Consider the following 26,235-nt stretch of genomic DNA (forward strand, 5'->3'; position numbering starts at 1 on the left):
CGATTTCTTTTCTCAGAGAAAATTAAAATAGAATGGAAAGCTTAAAGATCAGCACAAATAAGCAAGTATCTTACCTTCCTTGGTATATTATCTGGTCCAACACATCCTGTAATCAGAATAAAGCAAATCTTTGTTACTTGTGGCACAGTTTGTGATAGTCACACATTTTACATTAACAAATATTTTTCAGAGAAAGAAAAGGTAGAACCCAAACTTACCACAGGTTTTTACACAGACATCCACACCAGCATCATAAAGTGTTGTCCCTTCCGGGCAGAAACAACCTTCCACTTGTGTTTCGGTATCTACTGTTACGTTACTATAGATGAACATTAAAAAAAAAAAAAACAGAATTATTCGTGTACAGCCTGGCATGGATATAGCAGTTAAAGCCAATGAGATCCATGTATGTATCTCTGTGAAGAGACATACATATATATATAGAGAGAGAGAGAGCGCAAAGACTATACATTAGCTGACCAAAGAGCTTCTACAGTTCAAAGCGACCAGAATGGTCAGAGGTCTGGAATCCATGCCCTAAGAGGAGAGACTTAGGGAGTTGGGTTTGTTTAGTTTGAAGAAGAGAAGGTTGAGGGGAGACATAATAGCTATGTTTAAATATTTGAAAAGATGTCATGTTGATGAGGGAACTAGCTTGTTCTCTGTTGCTCCAGAGACTAGGACATGGAGTAATGGATTTAAACTAATAGAAAAGTGATTCCACCTAAACATTAGGCAGAACTTTCTGACGGTGAGGGCTGTTCGATGGTGGAATGCACTGCCTCGGAGGGTGGTGGAGTCCCCATCTTTGGAGGTCTTTGGAGGTCTTTAAGCAGAGGCTGGATGGCCATCTGTCAGGAGTGCTTTGATTGTGGGATCCTGCATTGCGGGGGGAGGGTTGGGGTCGCTGGGGATGTGGGGGGGGAGGTAGTTGTTAATTTCCTGCATTGTGCAGGGGGTTGGACTAGATGACCCTGGTGGTCCCTTCCAACTCTACGCTTCTATGATTCTATATTATTGTTAGGGTTGCCAACCTCCAGGTAATATTGGAAGACCAAACTACAAAAGGCCAGGTACTGTAAGGGGAATGGCTGAGGAAGGAAAACAGTACCCAGAGTAATTGACTACAAATAGTGCTATATTACAAAGAGTGCTATTACAAAATCAGTACGAACAAACAAAACATGCAAAACACCTACATGGTACAAATATCAAAGTATCAACCTGGTATATATATCAAAGCAATCAGTCACCAATTACTATAAGTACAATTCATAAGGCAAATGCCTTTGATGAGTTCATAGAAACAAGGAGCCGTTCCCGTAGGAAGGTGAAGGCATGAGTCCAGAGTTGATATTGTGGAAATCTTCAGGACATGTTACTTTGGGTACTGTTTTCCTTCCTCAACCTCCAGGTAATAGCAGAAGATCTCCTGCCATTACAACTGATCTCCAGCCGATAGAGATCAGTTCACCTGGAGAAAATGGCCACTTTGGCCATTGGACTCCATGGCATTTAATTCCCTCCCCCGCCCCAAACCCCGCCCTCCTCAGGCTCTGCCTCCCAAAATCTCCAGCCGCTAGTGAAGAAAGACCTGGCAACCCTATTGCCTACAATACTTTCTAATGGAGATTGTTCACACATTCATCTGAGAATGACCAAGTGCTGGGTAACTGAGTGAGGTGTGCTCATACATCCAGTTGTAGACAGTGCCCTCATGGGAGAGAGCAGGTATGCTCCTCATATCTCACATGCAAAGTGATGGGGAGCTTCGTGAGGACATCAGCCCATGCATGGGCAGGCTGATTCATGTATTCCTCCCTCTGTGAAAATCATGTGGGTTGGGCTCAGCAGAATACCACAATAACTGTATCACGTGGGTCTTCATGGAACAGGGGAAGTACCCCCTTACCAGAGATACACATTGAATATTCGGGCAGAAAGTGCATGAACAAGAACTTGGGTGTTAATACCTTCATGTTTGAAGAGTTTGGAAATGTGTCTGTGTGGGGGGGGGGGTAGATGTTGTTTCAAGAATTTCCAGCACTCATGATTTAAACTACCAATGAGGGGCAGGAAAGTAAACAAAGTTGGTTGCTAAATACACACATTGTACTAAACAACGGCACCAAGGACCTCATCTCAACAGTTCATGCAGATGAATAGTACTTAGACTGGAAGGTCAGAAAAGTAATTACCCTGATTTACAAGTCTCCTCTACAGAAGGACCACACGCCTTGTAAACTTTGTTAGATGGGCACTGGACGGCTAGATTAAAACACAAAAAGCAATAGATAAATGATAGGAAAAGACCAGTGGCATTACTCCAATTATTCTTTCTAAAAATAATATCCATCCATGTATTAAAAAGTTTTCAGCCAAGAGGAAACAATGGTCTTATGTAGGGGGTAATGTGCAGGCTTCCCACATGAGGAGGACAGGAAACCAGTAACTGAGGGCCAAACTACACAATATGTTTTGATGAGTTGGGTCTGGGTTCCCTAGACTTGACTCACTTTCCCCACAACCAGCTCAGCTCTAGACTGTGATGTGCAAGAAGGAGGAGCTCCTGCCTTCCTCCTGCACCATTTCCCCAAGCTGAAATGGTCCCGGGGGGCTCTTTTTCCCTATCCTGGCACTGCACGTACTGCATGTGTAACTACAAGGAGTTACTTGGATCCCTGCAGAGTTTTAAAATGACATCCCCCAAAGCTGCTGTCATTTTTAAAAAGTCTCGTTTAATTTGGCCCTCGAAGCAGGGATGTAAGGGGGAGGGTTGGGAAGGAGAAGAGAAGCCTGTCAGCTTATACCATCACTTCCTTGGACCGTCTCTTCTCTCTTGATGCTCATTATATATTACTGTAGTATTTTATTGTGATTTCTATGGTAATTGTATTCGATTCATTATATGGTACAGTGAGCATTCTTTGGAGTAGAAGAGTGAGATGGACATAATTAACTAGATACTATTGGTATGGTGCCTAATGCCACTTTTCTCTTTTGTGCATATCCAGTTGTAACTGCAACATAATTGTGGCAAAGTTTACTTGCATGACGAGAAAAAGTAGTTTCGTAGACTGGAAAACAGCCCACTCTCAGGCACCATGACAGTGTGGCAAAAAAGGAGGAAAAGGAAGGGGAACAGCCTTTCCAGCCCACCCATCTTCCTCCCTTCACCCACAACTTGCATGTCAGTTTATGGCCTTTAAAATGTACATGCCTAATTTATTAGGAGCCCCATGGCGCAGAGTGTTAAGCTGCAGTACTGCAGTCCAAAGCTCTGCTCACGACCTGAGTTTGATCCCAACGGAAGTTGGTTTCAGGTAGCCGGCTCAAGGTTGACTCAGCCTTCCATCCTTCTGAGGTCGGTAAAATGAGTACCCAGCTTGCTGGGGGTAAAGGGAAGATGACTGGGGAAGGCACTGGCAAACCACCCCACAAACAAAGTCTGCCTTAGAAACGTCAGGATGTGACGTCACCCCATGGGTCAGGAATGACCCGGTGCTTGCACAGGGGACCTTTACCTTTACCCTTTACCTAATTTATTACTTGCATGTGCCCAAAGCATTTTCAGAGCAATGAAGATGTAAATATATAGAACTGCATTTTTTGTTGCATCAACTCATGATGAATAGGTTTGTAAAACTATTTCAGTAAGTTTTTGCAGATATTAGTAAAGGCTCCAATAGCAAAGTAACCTAAACAGCAGAATTAGGGCACATAAATGCATTTTGGTTGGGCGCTTATATGAATCACTCAGTTCTACAAACTATGTGACATACGCTGTGGAAGCTACAGGGAATCTTTGACTTTGCCGACCACATAAGGGATGGAATTGTATGCAAATCACACCTGGACTTCACACATATGGTATCTGAGCTAAGTCATACTGTCAAACTCATGGGTGTCAAACTCATTTGTTACGAGGGCCGGATAGGACATAAATATCACTTGGTCGGGCCGGGCCATGCCTCGCTAGCCCAGATCGAGAGTGAGGGGGGTGGCTGCCTCAACTGGCTCGCGGGCCGGATAAGAGCTCTCAAGGGGCCAGATCCGGCCCACGGGCCGTATGTTTGACACCCCTGATCTAACTCTATAGTTATCCTAGTGCTTTTAACAGAATACAAAAAACATGCACTTACGACATGAACCATTTGTGTCCTTTCTCCAGTCAATGCAGACACCTTGATCTGCACAGGTTGCTGCATAGATCTGAAGAGTTGCACATTCTAAGTTACGGTCAGGAATGCGGCAGCTATCAAATTCGCAGGCTGCATAGTAGTACTTGGGATCAACAGCTTCATGACATTTCTGGAATACACTAGATGTGGAAAAAATACAATCAATGTTCTTCATGGAATGATCTACACTCATTTCCTCAATGAAAGTTTTAGTTCTCAATATGCCTCACAGTATCGTTTGAATAACCTTGGACTGCATTTTCTTAAACTACCAGAGGGGGCAACACAATTTGCTGCAGATTGTAATTCTAGAATGGTCAATAGAAGTTTCTTGTTGAATCCAAAAAGTTGCATACGTCAAAGGTTACACAGATGTTAGAATAACAAATGGAGAGGGAAGTGCAGAATCCCTGTTCATAGGCGTCATTATTTATTTATTTATATCCCTCCTTTCTTCCCAGTGGGGACCCAAAACAGCTTACATTGTTCTCTTCTCCTCCAATTTATCCTCACAACAACCCTGTGGGTTAGGATAGGCTGAAAATATGTGAGTGGCCCAAGGTCATCCAGTAAATTTCCATGGCAGAGTGGGGATTCCAAGTAGGGTCTCCTCGATCCTAGTCAGATACTGTGTGAACAGACTGCTGGACTTTGATGGACCTTGGTCTGATATGGCATGGCTTTTCTTATGTTCTTATGTATTTTTACCACTACAGCATATTGGCTCTCATTCATTAATTGGTTGAGGAGGTGGAATTTTTGCCTCCTGGCCCATTTTTTCCCAGTTCATTCAGCGTGGATCTAATTTTGAATGTGCATATTTTAAATAAATTTGTGCATGCAACTCACTCTAGCAGACAGCCCAAACTACAAAGAATCTTCAAGGTGCTCTCATAAATTGTGCGTTAAGAGAGTAACTGTGTTTGGCAAGACTTTTCCTTCCTCATCTTGTTTGCGGCTTCTTAGAGGCACCTGGTTGGCCACTGTGTGAACAGACTGCTGGACTTGATGGGCCTTGGTCTGATCCAGCAGGGCCTTTCTTATGTTCTTATGTTATGTTCTCATCAAGGACTTCATGATAAGTTGCACACATTCCATGTGAGATCATAGTCACAGGAACATTGAACTTGTTATTCATATTGATATATTGCAGGAAAAAAATAGAAGATGTAACAACTATGGTATCTTAGACAGTACGATGAAGCACTTTCATAATAAACTTCTGTCTCCAAAACTGTGGAATGCTATCAGGTGGCATATACAGTTATAAACCTTATCATATTGTTCTCAAATTGTATGGCTTTTTAAAAGTCAATAACACTTTCTGTGTTCTAAACATTTAAGAATTAACAAGAGGCAGTCTGGCATTATTATGAACCAGAATGAACATCACTGGGGAAAATAAAAGATGGAGACCTTATCTTAGTCAATTGCATGAACCATCTGTAGTGTGAATATGAACTGCAACATTTGCACAGAAACCATGCAGAAATCAGTATACATTCCATGCTTGATTGTATTCGCCCTTCTCCACTCAATTATACTTTGTTCTTTGAGCCACACAGCTCTCCATGAAAAGAAATAATATACAAAAGGTAATTAATCAACATTGGGATGGGGTAGGGTGGTGCAGAGGGGAAGGGACAGGTTTGTCGGAGATTCAAATCCTTGCTCAGCTACCAAGATGAGAATATGAAAACTGATATTGAAAACATGCACAATAAAAATAATCAAAACATATGAGATTCTTCTTTAAAAGAAAAAACATCATTAATCAAAAGATGTAATTGTGGGGACAAGGGCTTAACAGTCATAAAACTATAATATCCTACATCCAGGCATCCTTTGGAAGAACTCAGTTGTCTCCCAATATGTTGACCCAGGAGGTGTTTCTTATTAAAATTATTGAAAGAATAGACAACTAGAGAAAAAGCAGACTTCAAGCAAGGAAGAACAATTTCACATTAAGCACAAGCAAAATCCAAAAGTGAAAGCCATGGGAACATATTTACCTTTCATTTAGGAGCTTACAGAGAGGAGAAGGTTTGCAGGGAGGCGAAGGTGTGGGGTTCGACGGAGGTGGGAGCAGTGGAAAGCATTGGGGCTTTGACGGGTCATTAACAATCCAGTTATCAGCCATCACTTCACAATTATTGACAATAGTTCCATTGCGCAACCTACAGTCATCTGTTTGGTTGTTGGTGCATGTGCCTAACAATGACAAAAAGTAGAGTTCATATGAGTTGATCTTTGTCTTTCCATAACGTATAAGTAATATGCTAAAGATTATTTTTATTTTAAGTTGATTTACAAAACCATTTGTTTTTATTTTTTGCATGACAGAACTGACCTTTGTAATTTTCATTAGATGTATGCTTTTGCTTACATGAAAACAGTTCCAATTAACTAAGCAAGTAAACTGCATATGATACATACATCTTGGCATTATTATGATTTAAACTGGTTGTATGCTTTGATCTGGATAGCCCAGACTAGTCCAATCTTGTCAGATCTCAGAAGCTTAGCAGAATCAGCCCTGGTTGATATTTAGATGGAAGGCCACCAATAAATAACAGGGTTGCTGTGCAGAGGAAGGCAATGGCAAACCACCTCTGAAAGTCTCTTGCCTTGAAAATTCTATGGGTCACCATAAGTCATCTGTGACTTGACAGCAAAAAAAGACAACTGGTTGTACAAACGTATTCTCAGAATCTGTCAGACTTCATAATGCTTTTCTTATTATCTGCTTTTTAGTGTTTCAATTTAGAAGCACAAACAAAAGTAATCCTTACCACATTGTCCCTGGGTATTATTGCCAAATAAGTGATAAGGCAGTCTAATCGTGAAGGCCATTCCATTGTAGGTCACATTCATCTTAAGTTCTGGAATCTCTACCACTTGGTTTACACCTAACTCATAAACTTTCAAACCATATTTTTGGTAAGGTAGAGCCACTGTCTGTCCATTTACAAGCACCTAATGGAGGGGAGATAAGATATAAATAAGTTATGTAGAATACTTACAATGAGATATGGGTTTCTTTTAAATGTAAATTTAGCTGAATTTAGCCAACCCTAGAAGTGAATAATCAGATATTTCAACATTACATTTAAGTTAGTTGGCCATCTTACTTTTGATGGCTTAAGTATTTATGGGTTTTTTTCTTTTACAAGCAGCCTTTCCCCCAAATTACACTCCAGATTTTTAAATTACAAAGATTCTTTTTTATGTTTGAGCCTGTGGTGATGTCTACATTTAGATACGAACAATGTGAGTTTCTTTTTCTATATAAAAAAATGCAGGGCATGGTCTAAAAATGTTTATCTATCTAAAGACATTTTGTCATCCTGGTCCACATAAATATTTCCCAGCATGGGAAATCAAGAAGATGTATTAATTATCTTAACCTGTCCAACTGGAAAGAAGATGCACTTCTTCTTAACTGCTTTTCAGTGTTTCCTTTTAGGACACCTGGATTCAATTCCTTGCTTTCCCCCAGACTAAGTGAATGATTGTAGGAAAGCCAGTGCCACCCTAATAAAATGTTTGATGGATGCTCCTTTGCACACATGGAGTACTTGACTAGGACAGTAGGATTATAGGACCAGAACTCTCTCTAACACTGTAATGCACTGGAAAGACCTTAGGAGTGTGTGTTTGTGTATGTGTGTGTGTAGATAGATATATTCAAGAAGGGTCCAGGGCTGCCCTTAGATACCATGCTAAGCTGCCTTTTGGCATGATCAATACGAATGTGGCTTGTTTCTCATGCCTGCACAGTATCCTTCCTTCTTGTGTGAAGCCAGAAACCAACTCTAGTTGCTCATGATATATAAATGCAGCACCCAAGTGAACCAGAGAATGTTTACATCCTACTAGCTGGGACTCTAAAACAAGGCAACCTATTTTGTGATGAGTAAACGTGGCGCAGAGTGGTAAACTGCAGTACTGCAGTCCAAGCTCTGCTCACGACCTGAGTTCGATCCCAACGGAAGTTGGCTTCAGGTAGCCGGCTCAAGGTTGACTCAGCCTTCCATCCTTCCCAGGTCGGTAAAATGAGTACCCAGCTTGCTGGGGGTAAATGGAAGATGACTAGGGAAGGCACTGGCAAACCACCCCGTAAACAAAGTCTGCCTAGTAAACACTGGGATATGACGTCACTCCATGGGTCAGGAATGACCCGGTGCTTGCACGGGGACCTTTACCTTTTTAAATAAATGCCAATTCACCTGGATGCCTCATTTGTATATCACCAGGAATCTACTCTGCAAGGAGCCAGGGGACCACATGGGCATGAGAAACAAGTTTCATTTTTTTTAAAGAAACAAATTTGTTGCTAGCATGATGGCCTGAATGCAACTCAGATTAAGGTTTATTGGTTCTCCATATCATAAAAGCATTGATAGCAGCCTACTTCAGCGAACTGTTACCAAGAGAACTATGCAGTATTTATCAAGCACTCTGCATACAACATCCGCTCTAGAAATTATTAATCAGTATTCATTTGATAATTAGAAGCTGCATTTAAGCTAGTGCAATTCTCACAAAAGTAGTCATACTTTCTCAGATCAGTGCTGAAACGTAAGTCATTTTCTCATACCTGTACTTTCATGGGGACCTCTCTGACTGTCGTTATGCGCACTTCCTGGGTTTCATGCCTCACAAAGAGAGTGCGTGGACAGGAGACTGGTTCCCGTGGATCACAATGGTAGTTGTCTATATAGACCCCAAAATTGTCTATATTTTTATTAATCTCTTCCACCAGGGTATAGGTACAATTGCCTTGATAACTGTAGTATAAGCCATCAAATGTGTAATAATGAGGGTCTCCCCAGCCAGTGCAGTAGCCTTCAGAGATATAATAGAATTTGTTTAGCAGCTCATAGAAGAATATGAAAAAAAAAAGTTTTGTAACAAGACATCAAGCAATCTTATTAACTCTTATGTAGAGAATGAAATAAGTGGGAAACTCCAGTTGGAGTAACAGATACAGCAACTTTAAGTAAATTATTGTCAGCTACATTCGCTGGCGCAGAGTGGTAAGCTGCAGTTCTGCAGTCCAAGCTCTGCTCACAACCGGAGTTCGATCCTGATGGGAGTTGGTTTCAGGTAGCTGGCTCAAGGTTGACTCAGCCTTCCATCCTTCCGAGATCGGTAAAATGAGTACCCAGCTTGCTGGGGGTAAAGGGAAGATGACTGGGGAAGGCACTGGCAAACCACCCTGTAAACATAGTCTGCCTAGTAAACGTTGAGATGTGACATCACCCCATGGGTCAGGAATGACCCGGTGCTTACACAGGGAACCTTTACTTTACCTTTAAAGAACAAAGTAAGTGGGGAAAGTCCAGTTGGAGTTCATCACAGATACAGCAACTTTAAGTAAATTATTGTCAGCTACATTCGCTGGCATCAGGCCCAAAAAAACCAGTTTACAAGATGGTGCCTCCAAGAGAGAGAACTTGGTGGCAGGGAAAACAGGATGTTTTAGCTGAATTCCTGGTGGAGGCAGACTAGTTTAAAAGTTTACATTTTTCATTCATGAGAATACCTAAGAAATTTTATATGTATTTGGATAAACTGACAGACAGACAGACAGACTTTGGGCACTTTCACACATCCCAAATAATGCACTTTCAATCCACTTTCAATGCACTTTGAAGGTGGATTTTACTGTGTGAACTGGCAAAATCCACTTGCAAACGATCGTTAAGGTGCACTGAAAGTGGATGGAAAGTGCATAATCTGGGCTGTGTGAAAGTGCCCAGAAAGAGAAACAGAAAGATAAATAAACAGATATACTCACAGTCACATTCCCAGTGCCAACAGCATCCGTCGTCATCTATCACTTGCACTGGGGCAAGCCCATTGGAGCATTGGGGCTTAGGCGGTGGTTTGCACTCTACAGGAATCACCTCCCATTGGTCATCTGAAATGCATATGGCCTTGGTACAATTGCATATCCACCAAGTGTCACCTGGCTGTATTTTGAGAAGACAAAGAGCAAATAAGTAACTCTTCTAACAGAGGAATTAAATTAATGTCCAAATAGATATTAACTAATGGGAGATGTTTTAATATCCCAAAGTTTACAAACATACACATCTTCATGCTTCTGTTTAAAAATATGTGTAATTTTAAACATACAGTACTCAGCGCTTATGGTTGCCAGGTCCCTCTTTGCCACTGGCAGGAGGTTTTTGGGCTGGAGCCTGAGGAGGGCGGGGTTTGGGGAGGGACTTCAATGCCATAAAGTCCAATTGCCAAAGCAGCCATTTTCTTCAGGTGAACTGAACTCTATCGGCTGGAGATCAGTTGTAACAGCAGGAGATCTCCAGCTAATACCTGGAGGATGGCAACCCTACCAGCACTAGAGTTGTACACATGCCTTTAGAGGGGGCCTAAACAGACCCAAACCAAGATGATTTGTGCGAGGTTAGGACCTAATCACGAAACTGATGAAACTTGTGCCTGTGAATGTAAGATTGAACTCTCTTGCGAGGAAATCCTAAACAGAATTGCATTCCTCTATGTCCATTGAATTCAATGGGGTTAGAAGAGTTTAATTCTGCTTAGGATTGTACTGCTAGCCTCTGCAATTTAACTGTGCTTGAGTTCAACAGGGTCCTTGCATGAGCAGATTCTGCGTGGGCCTGGGGGTTTGGAGTTACTTTGATTTTTCCCTATTCCTCCTTTTTGATGCAGATCCATGGGCCACATCCTATGCCCTTTTGAAGGGCCCGTCCACCACTCACAAGTGGCTTTGTGGACAAGATAGTATCCTGTAATGGGAAAGTAAAGACAGGAAAACCATATTTTATGAGCTGAACCCTGCTGGTTGTTCATTGAATCTCAGTCGCTTCCCACTCTTCCAGTATGTTTGGTTCTTAATGGCAGGGGACGAGTGGTGTTGAGCAAATATATTCCTTACCTTACTGCTGTCTGTGAATATATTCCTTTCATTTGTGCCATGTAAGTGGATGATTGCCTTTCACTACTATCGGGGAAAATATAGTGATACACTTGGGAAGTAGTTACAGTCAGGGTAAAACCTAACCCCACTCTTGAATCGAGGTGGCTTCATTCAGCAAGGTTTTGAAATAAGATTTATGAATCTATTTATACAAATAATGCAAGTATTATCTAAAGAAAAACCTACACACAATAATATTCTACTTTCCTTTAACTACATTTCCCCCGATATATTGTAATAGATCCAAAAAGATCACCGACTATCCTAAAAAATCATTATTGTTCTCTTTTGGTCTTTAGTACCTATCAGAATTCATTTTATATATTTTATTCTGCTTGGCAGGGGTGAGATGCCACTGGTATCGGGACTTGTGCAAACTGTGAGTTGAAAACGTAGATTGGGTGCTTGACACAAGAAACAGGAAATGTTAAAACAACAGTCCACACAAAATGAAGGAAGTTTTTTCCCATCCAGTAGCTCTTGCAGGTACTCTAGAACCTTTTATTTTAAATCAGAAGAAGTAAAAAAAAAAAACACCGCTCAAGGGTTTAGGGGAGAGGTAGAAAAATATTCAAAATAACTCCACAACATTCCCATATTAATTACAATGCTAAATAATTAAAAATTACTAACCGGAACAGCTCCATCTAAACATGGTCCCCGTGTAGTGGAAACTGGAGTAGTGGTGGTGCTTTTTATGGTTGTTGGCACTACTGTGCTTGTAGTTGTGCCACAATCCCAACTGAAAACCTCTGTCTGACACCATTGGGAGCAGTTGGCAAGAAAACAAACATCTCCATGACGTCCTGTTTCAACAATTGCACCTATAGTTTGAAAGAAAAGGTTTAACTGAAATCTCTTTTAAAAATGAGGGTTCCCCCTCCCACAAAAATGGGTGACCTACTCCAAGCAATGGATAACTCTGTATAATAAAGTATTCGTGTATTTGTTTAGCCATAGGCTGTTACAAAACGTCCTTTCATGTATATAGAAAAAATGATATCAGAAAAGGACAAAATTACAACAGTATCCATTGCCCTGATAAAATCACATACATTATTTCCATTAAAACATTATTTGATTTCCTGAGCAGAATTTTTTCTTAATAGCTTTGAGATAACTCTATCAAGTTATACCTTTAGAATGTTTTCAAATTAGGGATAAGTAAAACCAATTCTTAGACAATTGCAGAATTGTTTATACTCTGAAATTCCAGTATTTCTGCAGAAATTCCAGCACATTACAAAAGTTTCTCCCCTCTAACTGAGAAATTCTCTGAACCCTTTACAGGTTAATTTAAGTGGCAGACGGCATGAAAATCACATTTACTGGAACCATGGTGAATCCCCGTGCGTATTCACTAAAATTCCATCACATGCTCCAAATCTAAAATCTGCTGCTGAATTTTGGCAACAATGACATAAGCAGGACAAAGCAAATTTTTATTTTAAACTATAAAATCAGTAGATATCATTTATTACAGACGAAGCCCATTTATTGGTTTCAAAATATGAAATTGTGAGCTCCAGAGTGGATTAAATGCTTGATTTCAAAGTGATTTTTTTTAAAAAATATTGTTTTTAAAATAAATGACTGGCCTATATCTAGCCATGCAGTTTTTCTATTGGCAGAAGAGGGAATGGCGATTGCTGCTGATTTCCCACTTCCACCGCAGACCATCCACTTTGGCCCCTATGCTTTTCCTGAGGATCCACTGATCCTAGGAACAAAATTTGGTGGGCCCTCCTTGGACTGGAACAAGAAGGGGAGGAGGGAAGCTCCTACCCTGCAAAGTGAGCAGATGATTGAATATATATCAGCAGTTAACATTAAGCACGACTTTTTCACATTGTCAGGCTGTAATTCCTCAGCCATTACCATCCATTATGGGCACACATGTGTCCATCCATGTCACTTTCACACACGCTGAATAATCCACTTTCAATCCACTTTGCAGTTGGATTTTGTTGTGTGAAATGGCAAAATCCACTTGCAAACTATCGCTAGGGTGGATTGAAAGTGGACTGAAAGTGCATTATTCAGGATGTGTGTTTTAATGTAAAAGTGTGTGTTTTAATGTAAAAGTGAAAGTGTCTCCTGATTTTAGCACATAGTGCTTTCTAACCTATTAAAATTAGGGCATTCTGCAATGGAGCAAGCCACTATCTGAAGCAGGACAGGTAAACAAATGGAAGACGTTTTTCTCTTCCTCCCTAATAGTACTGTGATGTCTGGGGAATTAACAGTGGAATTCTAGAGTTAAACACTTCTAAACCCAGTGACTTAAATGGACTTAGAAAGATGTGACTCTGTTTAGAATTGCACAGCATTTCACTTAATTTCTCAATTAGAAGAGATTCTAGGTAGCAGTCACTATCGCTTCAGCACAGTTAATCACACCTGTAAAAATCAAGGTAACACACAACCCGATTCACCAGGCTTTGTTTGGGGTTTTTTAAAGAGTACAAGAAAAACCAAAAAGAGATCAAATCAAAGACTTTCCTATTTTTTGAAATAAAAACAAACTTTACTGTAATAAATTAGCCTTCTCAAAAATAAAAAGAGCCTCCTTCTGCTAGCAAGAGTGAAAGGAGCAAGAAAAAAATTACCTATTTTTATCCTACTTCTGACAAAGCTAAGGCTATATTTCTATCCATGCCAAAAAAGGACAATTATAAAATCCAAATTGTAAATGTGTATATGGGCATTATATGTGCACTTTTTACAATACAGTGCAAAATGTACTTTTGTATCAATTGGAAACAGCTATATTTCATATGTCTTGGAAATAATTAGGCAATCGGAGACTGAGGCAAACCTCAGCTAGATCAACTGGGACTCGCTTTTACCAGCGTGTTCAGTTTTACAATCCTAATCCGCTGATATATTCAACCTGCACAAAGAATTGTTTCAACAGCTGGCAATATTAAAGGAAGGTTGTCACTCCCAAAATTTAGAAACATTGAGTTGCTTTTAGCCTTATATTTTACATGATTTAATAAATGAAAATTGACATAGTGCCAAATTACCTCCAGGCACATTTCCATACACTAAAGGTTCCATATATGCAACCAAATATACTCACCTGGCCAATATATTTTATCCTGATATTCACAGTAGCAAGGAGTAGTTGTTCCCATAGTTGTTGTTGTAAAATGTGTGGAGGTACTTGTAGATGAAGTTGTGCTTGTAGGGGTAGTTGATGTGGTTGTAGACGGAGTCCAGGGAGTGGTTGTTGACATGGTTGTGGTTGATGTCTCAGTAGGCGTGGTTGTGGGCAGTGTTGGGGTGGTTGGTGATGTGGTGGTGGTTGGCGTAGTTGTGGAAGGAGTCTCAGAAGTGGTTGATGGAGTGGTTGTTGATGTGGTTGTAGATGTCTCAGTAGGAGTAGTTGTGAGCGGTGTGGTGGTGGTTGGTGGTGTGGTGGTTGTGGTTGATGTAGTTGTGGAAGGAGTCTCAGAAGTGGTTGATGGAGTGGTTGTTGACGTGGTTGTAGATGTCTCAGTAGGAGTGGTGGTGGGCGGTGTGGTGGTGGTTGGTGGTGATGTAGTGGTGGTTGACGTAGTTGTGGAAGGAGTCTCAGAAGTGGTTGATGGAGTGGTTGTTGACGTGGTTGTAGATGTCTCAGTAGGAGTGGTTGTGAGCGGTGTGGTGGTGGTTGGTGGTGTGGTGGTGGTGGTGGTGGTTGAAGTAGTTGTGGAAGGAGTCTCAGAAGTGGTTGATGGAGTGGTTGTTGACGTGGTTGTAGATGTCTCAGTAGGAGTGGTGGTGGGCGGTGTGGTGGTGGTTGGTGGTGATGTGGTGGTGGTGGTTGAAGTAGTGGAAGGAGTCTCAGAAGTGGTTGATGGAGTGGTTGTTGATGTGGTTGTAGATGTCTCTGTAGGAGTGGTTGTGAGAGGTGTGGTGGTGGTTGGTGGTGTGGTGGTGGTGGTTGATGTAGTTGTGGAAGGAGTCTCAGAAGTGGTTGATGGAGTGGTTGTTGACGTGATTGTAGATGTCTCAGTAGGAGTGGTTGTGAGCGGTGTGGTGGTGGTTGGTGGTGTGGTGGTGGTGGTTGACGTAGTTGTGGAAGGAGTCTCAGAAGTGGTTGATGGAGTGGTTGTTGACGTGGTTGTAGATGTCTCAGTAGGAGTGGTGGTGGGCGGTGTGGTGGTGGTTGTTGATGATGTGGTGGTGGTTGACATAGTTGTGGAAGGAGTCTCAGAAGTGGTTGATGGAGTGGTTGTTGACGTGGTTGTAGATGTCTCAGTAGGAGTGGTTGTGAGCGGTGTGGTGGTGGTTGGTGGTGTGGTGGTGGTGGTTGATGTAGTTGTGGAAGGAGTCTCAGAAGTGGTTGATGGAGTGGTTGTTGACGTGGTTGTAGATGTCTCAGTAGGAGTGGTGGTGGGCGGTGTGGTGGTGGTTGGTGGTGATGTGGTGGTGGTTGATGTAGTTGTGGAAGGAGTCTCAGAAGTGGTTGATGGAGTGGTTGTTGACGTGGTTGTAGATGTCTCAGTAGGAGTGGTGGTGGGCGGTGTGGTGGTGGTTGGTGGTGATGTGGTGGTGGTTGACGTAGTTGTGGAAGGAGTCTCAGAAGTGGTTGATGGAGTGGTTGTTGACGTGGTTGTAGATGTCTCAGTAGGAGTGGTTGTGAGCGGTGTGGTGGTGGTTGGTGGTGTGGTGGTGGTGGTGGTTGAAGTAGTTGTGGAAGGAGTCTCAGAAGTGGTTGATGGAGTGGTTGTTGACGTGGTTGTAGATGTCTCAGTAGGAGTGGTGGTGGGCGGTGTGGTGGTGGTTGGTGGTGATGTGGTGGTGGTGGTTGAAGTAGTGGAAGGAGTCTCAGAAGTGGTTGATGGAGTGGTTGTTGACGTGGTTGTAGATGTCTCAGTAGGAGTGGTGGTGGGCGGTTTGGTGGTGGTTGGTGGTGTGGTGGTGGTGGTTGACGTAGTTGTGGAAGGAGTCTCAGAAGTGGTTGATGGAGTGGTTGTTGACGTGGTTGTAGATGTCTCTGTAGGAGTGGTTGTGAGAGGTGTGGTGGTGGTTGGTGGTGTGGTGGTGGTGGTTGATGTAGTTGTGGAAGGAGTCTCAGAAGTGGTTGATGGAGTGGTTGTTGATGTGGTTGTAGATGTCTCAGTAGGAGTGGTTGTGAGCGGTGTGGTGGTGGTTGGTGGTGTGGTGGTGGTGGTTGATGTAGTTGTGGAAGGAGTCTCAGAAGTGGTTGATGGAGTGGTTGTTGATGTGGTTGTAGATGTCTCAGTAGGAGTGGTGGTAGGCGGTGTGGTGGTGGTTGGTGGTGATGTGGTGGTGGTTGACGTAGTTGTGGAAGGAGTCTCAGAAGTGGTTGATGGAGTGGTTGTTGACGTGGTTGTAGATGTCTCAGTAGGAGTGGTGGTGGGCGGTTTGGTGGTGGTTGGTGGTGTGGTGGTGGTGGTTGACGTAGTTGTGGAAGGAGTCTCAGAAGTGGTTGATGGAGTGGTTGTTGACGTGGTTGTGGTTGTCCTGACTGTTGTAGTCTCTTTAAAGCAGAAACAAAATATACTGATTAAAATAGAGCTAAAGATGTTGTCATTTAACCAATTACTTTAATTGATTAAAAAGTTTTGATGGACTAAAATGGTGGAAAAACCACTGGTGATGTGGATTTAAAATGTTTTCTGCAATGTAAACATACTTTGGCTTAGATCAGCCAGACATTTTCTATGAGTGTAAGGATATGCACTTGCATAGTGCAACTTTCTCCATTTTTCCCATGGCAGCAGCCTTAAAGGCCCTGCAGATCATGTTCCTGGGGTCCTTTGTCCCTCAGGAACATTTTTCAGGGAGCGTTTCAGGCTGCTGCAGGAAGAAGGTGAGAAAATTGTGTTCCATGAGTAGAAATCACTCCATCCATGGAAAACCTCCAGGGATCTAACCCATAATCTTGGAACAAACTTGCTCAATTCAAAATTACTGTTTTCTTCACATGCACATATATGTGCATATAATCAGTTAATTAACTGATTGATTAACATCTCTAAGAAGAAATGGATAATAGTCAAAATTAGGTCATCATTTTTTAATTGTATGCTATATGTGTACCCTAGTTTTAATTACAGGCTATTTTAAACCTTTTAACTATGCACTTTGGGAGGGAAGGCGGCATGGTATAGCCCAATTTCATCAGATCTTGGACGCTAAGCAAGGTTGGTACTTGGAAGGGAGACCACCAAGGAAGACTCTGCAGAAGAAGGCAATGGCAGACCACCTCTGCTTCTCATTTGCCTTGAAAGCCCCTTGCTGAGGTCGCGCGTAAGTCGGTTGCAACTTAAAAGCACTTTGCACACACACCTCTGCATGTTTACTGTTTAAAAGTAACTCCTAACATCCCTATTTATGTTTTTATTATTGATATTCTCATTGGATTTATGAGGACACCTCCTAATTAAATTAATATTCCATATGCTTACTTTAATGTAAAGTAAGCATATGGAATATTACAATATAGAATATGGAATATTGTCACACTGAGATCAAAATAAGAAAAAAAAAATAACAATCTAACTAGCCCATAAAGAAATTAATATTTTTTAACCTTAATTGTCTGGGAAAGAAATTTGGCAACTGCCAATGTAATCTAAAAGTCCACCCCTGCTAAAATAACCCTCAAATTGTCCAATTTGGAGACAGATTCCTGGATAAAAGGCTTGATCTATCTGTCTCTAGCCTCGCTGAGCAAGTCACAGCTAAACAAAGCATGCTGAAGAGTGTCTATTTGGCCAGAACCACATTGACATACTCTCTCGCAATATGGTACCCTATTTATATTCCATATGCTTTTACTTATACCATGTTCTAAAGAGGAAATAATCTGCAATTGGTGCCACAGCTAATTTCCAGTCATTCGATATCTTGTGCTAGTTGTGCTCAACCAGTGACCAGCCGGCATTAAATATGTACCCATTCAGATCAGCATCATCCTGAGGCAGATATAGATGGGCATCTTTGATAGGCGTATACTGAGCACATAAAGCCTTGCTTACAACTGCTTCAGGCATCTCTCCCCACTCACCCCAATCTCCCCCATCTTCTAAAGCAGGTTAAACTAGAAAACATACATAAATAGGGTTGCCGACCTCCAGGTACTAGCAGGAGATCTCCTGCTATTACAACTGATCTCCAGCCGATAAAGATCAGTTCACCTGGAGAAAATGGCCACTTTGGCAATTGGATTCTATGGCACTGAAGTCCCTCCCCTCCCTAAACCCCGCCCTCCTCAGGCTCCGCTGCAAAAACCTCACACCGGTGGCTAATAGGGACCTGGCAACCCTATACATAAATGTGATTTATCTGGATATCAACCTTAAGACCAGCACTATTCAGGCGGTAACAGTTTATCCTAACTTTGAAGCCTAATCAAGGTTAAATATAGTTTATAAAGAAATACATAAATACAGCTGAAAGCATGCATGTTATTATAATTCTGGCAGCTGTAAAAGCATTTTTTCAAAAGTTACAATTAAAATTACCGTATTTTTCGCTCCATAAGACGCACTTTTTTCCTTCTCAAAAGTGAGAGGAAATGTGGGTGCGTCTTATAGAGCGAATGTGCGCACAGAGCCGGCTGGGCGCGCTAGGAGGCAGCTGGGGAAAGCTGCCTCGCGCCGTTCCAGCGCGCCCAGCCGGCTCTGTGCTCCCGCCCAGCCCACTCTGTGCGCTTGCTCGCCTCCCAGCTGGGAAGCGGAGGGGGGGGGCTTGGCGTGCCCGCCCGCCTCCTCCCCACCCGCTCTGAGCGCTTGGCGCGCCTCTCCCGCCCGGCTCCTCCCAGCTCGCTCTGAGCTCTTGGAGCGCCCGCCCGCCTCCTCCCCGCCCGCTCTGAGCGCTTGGCGCGCCCGCGCACCCGCTCCCTGCCCGCGTTTTTAGAGGAGGAAAACAAGATTTTTTCTTGTTTTCCTCCTCTAAAAACTAGGTGCGTCTTATGGAGCGGTGCGTCCTATGGAGCGAAAAATACGGTAGATCTAGAACCAACGAATGAGCCATTAGGCCAGTATACTGCACTACAACTTTGGAACATGTACATTCTTAATACATTTTATAGTGACACCCTCCAAAAAAAATTATATTGTGGATAATTTCAGAAATACAACTGCAGCCACAACCCTATCCACAGAACTTTACAGTAATGTTTTGAAACTAAGAGATTAATCTATACTTCCGTGAATGGATGCTTACCTGGTGTCCAAGTATCTGGTTCCTCAGTTGTGCATGGTATTGTTGTTCCTGCTAAAGGCAAACATTGGAGACGTTTCAAGTGAATCACACTTGCATTTCAATCCCTTAATTAAGATACGTTTGTTAATCCCATGAAGCTGCCATGTACTGAATCAAGAAGGACAGCATTAGCTATACTGACTGGCAGCAGTATTGTCTACAGGGTCAGTATTGTGTGCTCTGACAAGCAGCTCTCTAGAGTTTCAGGTATTAGTCCTCTGAATAAAGCTTCCAGCCTGATAATTTTCATTTGAGAGAGTGCTGGCACTTGGTACATCTATATCCAAGCCAGATCTATGATTGAGACATAGCCCTCCCCATATACAAAATGCTTTTATTAAGTGTTAATCAAGCGGTGCTGTGCAACTATGAGAAATCTCTCTCATTGGGCGAAAACGCATGGTCGTTTTATCCTCCTTTATTCCCTGTTTCAGCCAGGATTCAGCCAGGATCGAACGCATGCGTTTTCTCCGAACGTGCGCTCGATCCTGGCTGAATCCTGGCTGAAACAGGGAATAAAGGAGGTTAAAGCGACCATGCGTTTTCACCCAATTATGTTCTAGTCAGAGAGTCCCCTGCTTCTGAAAATATTCCAAGCAATGATTAAGGCAAACATTCAAGTTCCTACTCCAACACAATATCAAAGGAACCTCAAGGGAACTTGTACCAGTAAACTGTATTGGATTCTGACAAGAGGTGTGAACTGCAATAGCAAGAACCAAAACCTTAGAAACGGCTCATGCAAAATCAAATTGCCAGATCACATACTCCTCCAAATGCTGATCACAACTTCAACTGTAAAATGCTGACGACACTTCAGTAAGTCCAGAATACCATTCAAAATTTGTTACCTGTGGTGGAAGTAGTGGTTGGAGCAGAAGTTGTGGTGGTTGTCGTAGACGGTGTAGTTGTTGTACTGGTTGTTGTTTCTGAGGTGGTAGTTGGGGTTGTGGTGGTTGGTGAGGTGGTAATACTGGTTGTTGTTTCTGTGGTGGTGCTTGGGGTTGGAGTTGGGGTGGTGGTTGTAGTAGATGGTGTAGTAGTAGTAGTAGTAGTAGTAGTAGTTGTTGTACTGGTTGTGGTTGAGCAGAAGCTACAGCAGTATATGCTGATCTCATAGTTGAGACAAGCAGCTACAGGGATCGCGGGCCCTGGAACCTGATCTTTATTTTTACAGAGAAGTCCAGTCGAAACATCACATTTCACGCTTTGGCCCAGCTCTTGGAAGGAGAGATTAGGAAATTTCACTGCTCGGCAAGATATGTTCAGAGGCTGTGTACAGACCTCTTTGCCATGTGCTCGGATGTTGTCATATGTTTCATTATCAACACCTTGTGGGCCAAAAGGGGGGTAACTCACATCTATCCACTTGGACCACTCACAGAAGTCAATACATCCAGCTGCAAGAAAACAGAGACAGATGTTACAATGTGTGTATTACTCTGAAAGCAATACATCAAGCAATTACAAGTGGGAGACCTGCAAGGACTTGCAAGGGCACCTCATTTCCTCCTGTATCTCCTTCCGCATACTGTTTCCTCTTTCCCTCCTTCTGGCAACCTCCATCGCCTCACCTCTCCTGGCTTTCTTCTCTCCTTCCCTGCCAATCACCAACCTACTTTTTATCTCCCCCCACCCCATCTTCAGCTATGTTTTGTTTCATTTATATCCCACTTTATTTCCCAGTGGGACTCAGGGTGATTTACAATACTCTCCTCGCCTTCATTTTATCATCCCAACAACCCTGGGGGGTAAATCGGGCTGAGAGTGTGTGACTGGCCCAACCTCACCCGGTGAGCTTCTAGGGCTGTTTGAATATGATATGAATAAGGTCTCCTGTGTCCTTGTCTGAAACGCTACTACACCGCACTGGGTGTCATGAGGTTGCTGCCGTTGAACAGGAGCAAGCATTCAGACATGTGTTGGTCATGCAAGTCGGGTGGTAGCAAGTCATCGGGGGGGGGGGCTGGCCCTGATGAGCTCTCCCTAAAAGACCAAAACATCACTGGAAAAAGCCCTTCTCCCTTCCCCTGCTGTTCAGTGTCAGAAAACAAAAGGCCAGAAGCCTGGAAATACTGTTGTGGTTCCCTTCCAACTGCCGTTTGAGGAGTAAAATATCCTCGCGATGTGGCACTTCCCAGAGTAAACCAGAAGTGATGTGCCGTGGCGTGTAGGCGCACGTGCACATTTGCCCGCTGACCCTCAGCTGGATTGGCGGGGGGTTGCCCGCCACTACCAGGCACCTGGCAACTCTAGCTACGCCACCAAAAAAGGAGGCTTAGCAGTGCCACAGTTTGAGGGGGAGTTTCTGGGACGAAACGGGTCTGGAAGCTGACTAGTGTGCCAGCGCAGAGCCGTGGCTCCTGGACGCTGGTGTATTTGCCCCTCGCCAGCGTAGGTGCCACCTTATTCTGAGATCAGGTAGCATGTATGCCAGCATGGGGTCGTGCCGACTCCTAAGGAGTTTTGGCCTCCCCCTTCAGGATTGCAGCCCTAGTGTCCTATAATACATATGTTTTCTATTTCAAATCTTCCCTGCATAGAATTTTTGCAGTTAAAGGCACTATTCAGATGCTTAATAAATACTCCCATGTATTGTCTCTCTATCTAGAATACAAAAATAATATTACGGCATAGATTTTTTTGGCTTTTTTATGGCATAAGGCTTTGTAAACAATGTTACTATGACAGTTGCACGAAGCGAAATGAGAAGTCTACATATATAAGTTAATGTCCATGTTGTTTAAGTACACTGGAGAGCCAAACTTCATTTGGTATAGCACAGTACATATATACTTACTAGAAGCTATAGCATTAAAGCGTGCTTTCAGACGTTTGGTAAACTAAACAAAAATGGCTTGCTATATGTAAAAACTGGAAGACTCTTATTACTGGTATTAATAATAATGAGTCACGGACTTTCTGGAATAGGGTCAACAATAACCTATCCTTAGCAACTTCTGTTCAGTCATGCAGTTTACCTGTAACATGGGAACAGCACTTTGGGCAAAAACGCATGGTTGCTTTAGCCTCCTTTATCCCCTGTTTCAGCAAGGATTCAGCCAGGATAGAACGCATGCGTTTTGCCAAATGTGCATTCGATCCTGGCTGGATCCTGGCTGAAACAGGGAATAAAGAAGGCTAAAGTGACCATGCGTTTTCGCCCTTTACCTCTATCTTCGCAAGGCCTATTGGGTTTCATCTTGATAGGGAGGTTGATGAGCCCCCACAGTCAGCCAGTACTTCCGGAGATAGTGGATTTTTTAATCCAACAAATGCGATCAGGTAAGGCCCCTGGGACTGATTTGATACCAATAGACCTTTTGAAAGCAAATGTGAGGTGATGGAGCAGTCTACTGGCCCTTCTTTTTACTCAAATCAATGCTTCAGGAACTATCCCTACAGATTGGAAGTACACTGGAGATATATACAGAACTTCCCCCCATTGTATAGGTAATTTATGATGATGTCATATACAGTAAATATAGCATGTTTTCTTGAGTGAGGAGGGATAACTGCCAAGTCAATCATTCACCCATCTTTCTAAGATGCTTTCATGAACAGAAAAATAAAAACTATAGAACTATAGCAGGCCAACATTCCTTTCCAGATTAGGTAATCCATATAGTCTACAGCAGTGGTTCCCAACGTGGGGCACACACCCCACAGGGGGGCAATTTGATTTTTAAGGGGGGCAATTAGAGAATGAGTTATTAACAGTTATTTTTTTGCATTTCTTATGGTTCTAGGGGCCTCATATACAGTATATAAATATATATTGTGACATACACATTTTAAAAATTTAAATCAGAATGTACACGGCGGTCAGCTGGCGACAATGGAGAGGGGGAAAGCCCGCTAAGAATTATATGTCACGGGGAGGGGGGCATCAGAATTTTAGAGATGCTTAGGTGGGGCATGGCCAAAAAAAAGGTTAGGAACCACTGGTCTACAGCCTCATGGTCTCCCTTCCCTGATCGCAATTCCCCCCCCCTTAAAGACATCCCTCAAGTTACAATAGATATTTTGGTTTTACACTTACTTGTGGTACCCCAGCCTAAGGTAAACTATCATGCAATCAATTCTGTGGAATATGGTATTAAACCCCACATTATGAATTTTGCCTTAAGGATGGTTTATATAATACATTAACATTTAAATAATTTACATTATACTGGACAATGTTTAGAAGCAAGTAACAACAATGAATACAGATCAATCGACAGGCTATGCTGTAGATATTCTCTTTTCTTCATCCAGCCTGTGCCTTTTGGACTGAGACATTTAGGCCGGTGGAGAAACTCCATGCAACTAGCAAAAATGGTTATCTCAGGAAAAAGGAACGTGATAAAAATCATTTCAGATAAACCAAAAATGCATGGCTAATGTTCAGGCTCCTGCTCAAAATATCAAATGAATTTCAAAGGAAACTCTATCAGCAACTTCGGTGCATTCTGACAAGAGATATCAACTGCATTGCCAACACACAACTGGTTTATGCAAACTAGCTGATGCAAACTGGCTCATGCAAAATCTAATTGCCAACTATCCTCCAAATGTCAATCACAACTTCAACAGTAAAATACAGAATATACTACAATAAGCTCAGAAGACAATTCAAAATTAGTTACCTGTGGTTGATCCCGAAGTGGTAGAAGTAGTAGTTGTTGAGGTGAGCGTTGTGGTAGATGGTGTGGTGGTGGTACTGGTTGTTGTTTCTGTGGTGGTGCTTGGGGTGGGCGTTGTGGTAGATGGTGTGGTGGTGGTACTGGTTGTTTCTGTGGTGGTGCTTGGGGTGGGCGTTGTGGTAGATGGTGTGGTGGTACTGGTTGTTGTTTCTGTGGTGGTGCTTTGGGTGGGCGTTGTGGTAGATGGTGTTGTTGTTTCTGTGGTGGTGCTTGGGGTGGGCGTTGTGGTAGATGGTGTTGTTGTTTCTATTATGGTGCTTGGGGTGGGCGTTGTGGTAGATGGTGTTGTTGTTTCTGTGATGGTGCTTGGGGTGGGCGTTGTGGTAGATGGTGTTGTTGTTTCTGTGGTGGTGCTTGGGGTGGGCGTTGTGGTAGATGGTGTTGTTGTTTCTGTGGTGGTGCTTGGAGTGGGCGTTGTGGTAGATGGTGTTGTTGTTTCTGTGGTGGTGCTTGGGGTGGGCGTTGTGGTAGATGGTGTTGTTGTTTCTGTGGTGGTGCTTGGGGTGGGCGTTGTGGTAGATGGTGTTGTTGTTTCTGTGGTGGTGCTTGGGGTGGGCGTTGTGGTAGATGGTGTTGTTGTTTCTGTGGTGGTGCTTGGGGTGGGCGTTGTGGTAGATGGTGTGGTGGTACTGGTAGTTGTTTCTGTGGTGGTGCTTGGGGTGGGCGTTGTGGTAGATGGTGTGGTGGTACTGGTTGTTGTTTCTGTGGTGGTGCTTGGGGTGGGCGTTGTGGTAGATGGTGTGGTGGTACTGGTTGTTGTTTCTGTGGTGGTGCTTGGGGTGGGCGTTGTGGTAGATGGTGTGGTGGTACTGGTTGTTGTTTCTGTGGTGGTGCTTGGGGTGGGCGTTGTGGTAGATGGTGTGGTGGTGGTACTGGTTGTTGTTTTTGGAGTGGTGGATGAGGGTGTAGATCCACATGAGATTGGAGGTCTACAGCAGTATATGCTGATCTCATAGTTGAGACAAGCAGCTACAGGCATCGCGGGCCCTGGAACCTGATCTTTATTTTTACAGAGAAGTCCAGTCGAAACATCACATTTCACGGTTTGGCCCAGCTCTTGGAAGGAGAGATTAGGAAATTTCACTGCTCGGCAAGATATGTTCAGAGGCTGTGTACAGACCTCTATGCCATGTGCTCGGATGTTGTCATATGTTTCATTGTCACCACCTTGTGGGCCATAAAGGGGGTAACTCATATCTATCCACTTCGACCACTCACAGACTTCAGCACTGGGACTACACACTGTTGCAAGAAAACAGAGACAGAGATAAATATTACAACAGTTCTATGGCCATTATTGTTGACACTGGGAAATATATATTATTGGAACTAAGTGGGTGCTTCATTCCAGTGGTTCCCCCATCTCTCCCATCAGCATCTATTATTTTGGTACTTATTAAAATATTTCCCCTGGAAAACTACTAATAAAGCTCCATTCAACCGCTTTTTTAATGGAAGCAGTTCCATTTTAATTTATTTGTAAATCAAGGTCTACTTGTTTATCATACATGCTTTATGCTCTTGAAATGCAAGGTATTAAAAAACGCCTGATGTTTTTTGACTAGGGGCTTAAATTCTCAATTATGGTGCAGTTGCCCTTTTCGTTTGATCTTCTCTTCCCTGCATGCATGCATGATATTTCTCTCTTTCATTGCTCCCTTGGTCCCTCTTCCCATTTTTCTTTAAATTGCCTATTTTCCTTTTCTAATGGACCCTTTATCTTCCTCCCCCCTTTGGGGCTCCTTCTCTTTTGTTCCTCAGGACCCTGCTCTTCAATCTGTTGCATTAGAGTTCTCCCTTTATTCAGTAATCCTGACTTTGGACACTGAATGTACTGAAGCTTCAGTGTGGTGTTTAGTTTGTGACATCATGACCACTTCATTATTGAGACATCTCCCCTATTCAGCAAATTGAGTCCAGAGATTTCATCACTGTCACAAAATTACTAGATGTCCTGTAATACATAAGCTCCCATTTCACAGAATGCTTGAGTAGAATAAGTACAGTTAAAAAGCCTGAGATAATTAGATTCTGATTACATTTTCTTATATGTTGCTTCTCCATCTAGGATACTAAAAACAGTTAGGTAGCCGGGAGCCTCTTTGGAGGCATCATGGCAGTGCCTTGGCTACACTGTCCCTGGCTGCCACAAGGCTCAGGAGTGAGCTGT

General features: G+C 42.8%; 1 protein-coding gene across 1 annotated transcript in view; it reads right to left on the reverse strand.

Moving 5' to 3' along the window:
* Positions 1-26,235, reverse strand: part of MUC2 (mucin 2, oligomeric mucus/gel-forming) — a 77,685-nt gene that overhangs the window by 11,013 nt on the left and 40,437 nt on the right. Inside the window, exons 32-43 of the mRNA XM_056851963.1 lie at positions 24,009-25,307; positions 20,229-20,777; positions 14,237-16,645; positions 11,785-11,975; positions 9,985-10,159; positions 8,782-9,029; positions 6,974-7,157; positions 6,194-6,392; positions 4,126-4,321; positions 2,199-2,260; positions 219-319; positions 75-106 (exon numbers count right to left, since the gene is read on the reverse strand). Coding sequence (XP_056707941.1) covers positions 75-106; positions 219-319; positions 2,199-2,260; positions 4,126-4,321; positions 6,194-6,392; positions 6,974-7,157; positions 8,782-9,029; positions 9,985-10,159; positions 11,785-11,975; positions 14,237-16,645; positions 20,229-20,777; positions 24,009-25,307 — 5,645 coding nt within the window. The remainder of the gene's footprint in view (positions 1-74; positions 107-218; positions 320-2,198; positions 2,261-4,125; positions 4,322-6,193; positions 6,393-6,973; positions 7,158-8,781; positions 9,030-9,984; positions 10,160-11,784; positions 11,976-14,236; positions 16,646-20,228; positions 20,778-24,008; positions 25,308-26,235) is intronic.

The sequence above is a fragment of the Euleptes europaea genome, chromosome 6 (assembly GCF_029931775.1).
Source record: "Euleptes europaea isolate rEulEur1 chromosome 6, rEulEur1.hap1, whole genome shotgun sequence".
In the NCBI taxonomy this organism is placed as follows: domain Eukaryota; kingdom Metazoa; phylum Chordata; class Lepidosauria; order Squamata; family Sphaerodactylidae; genus Euleptes; species Euleptes europaea.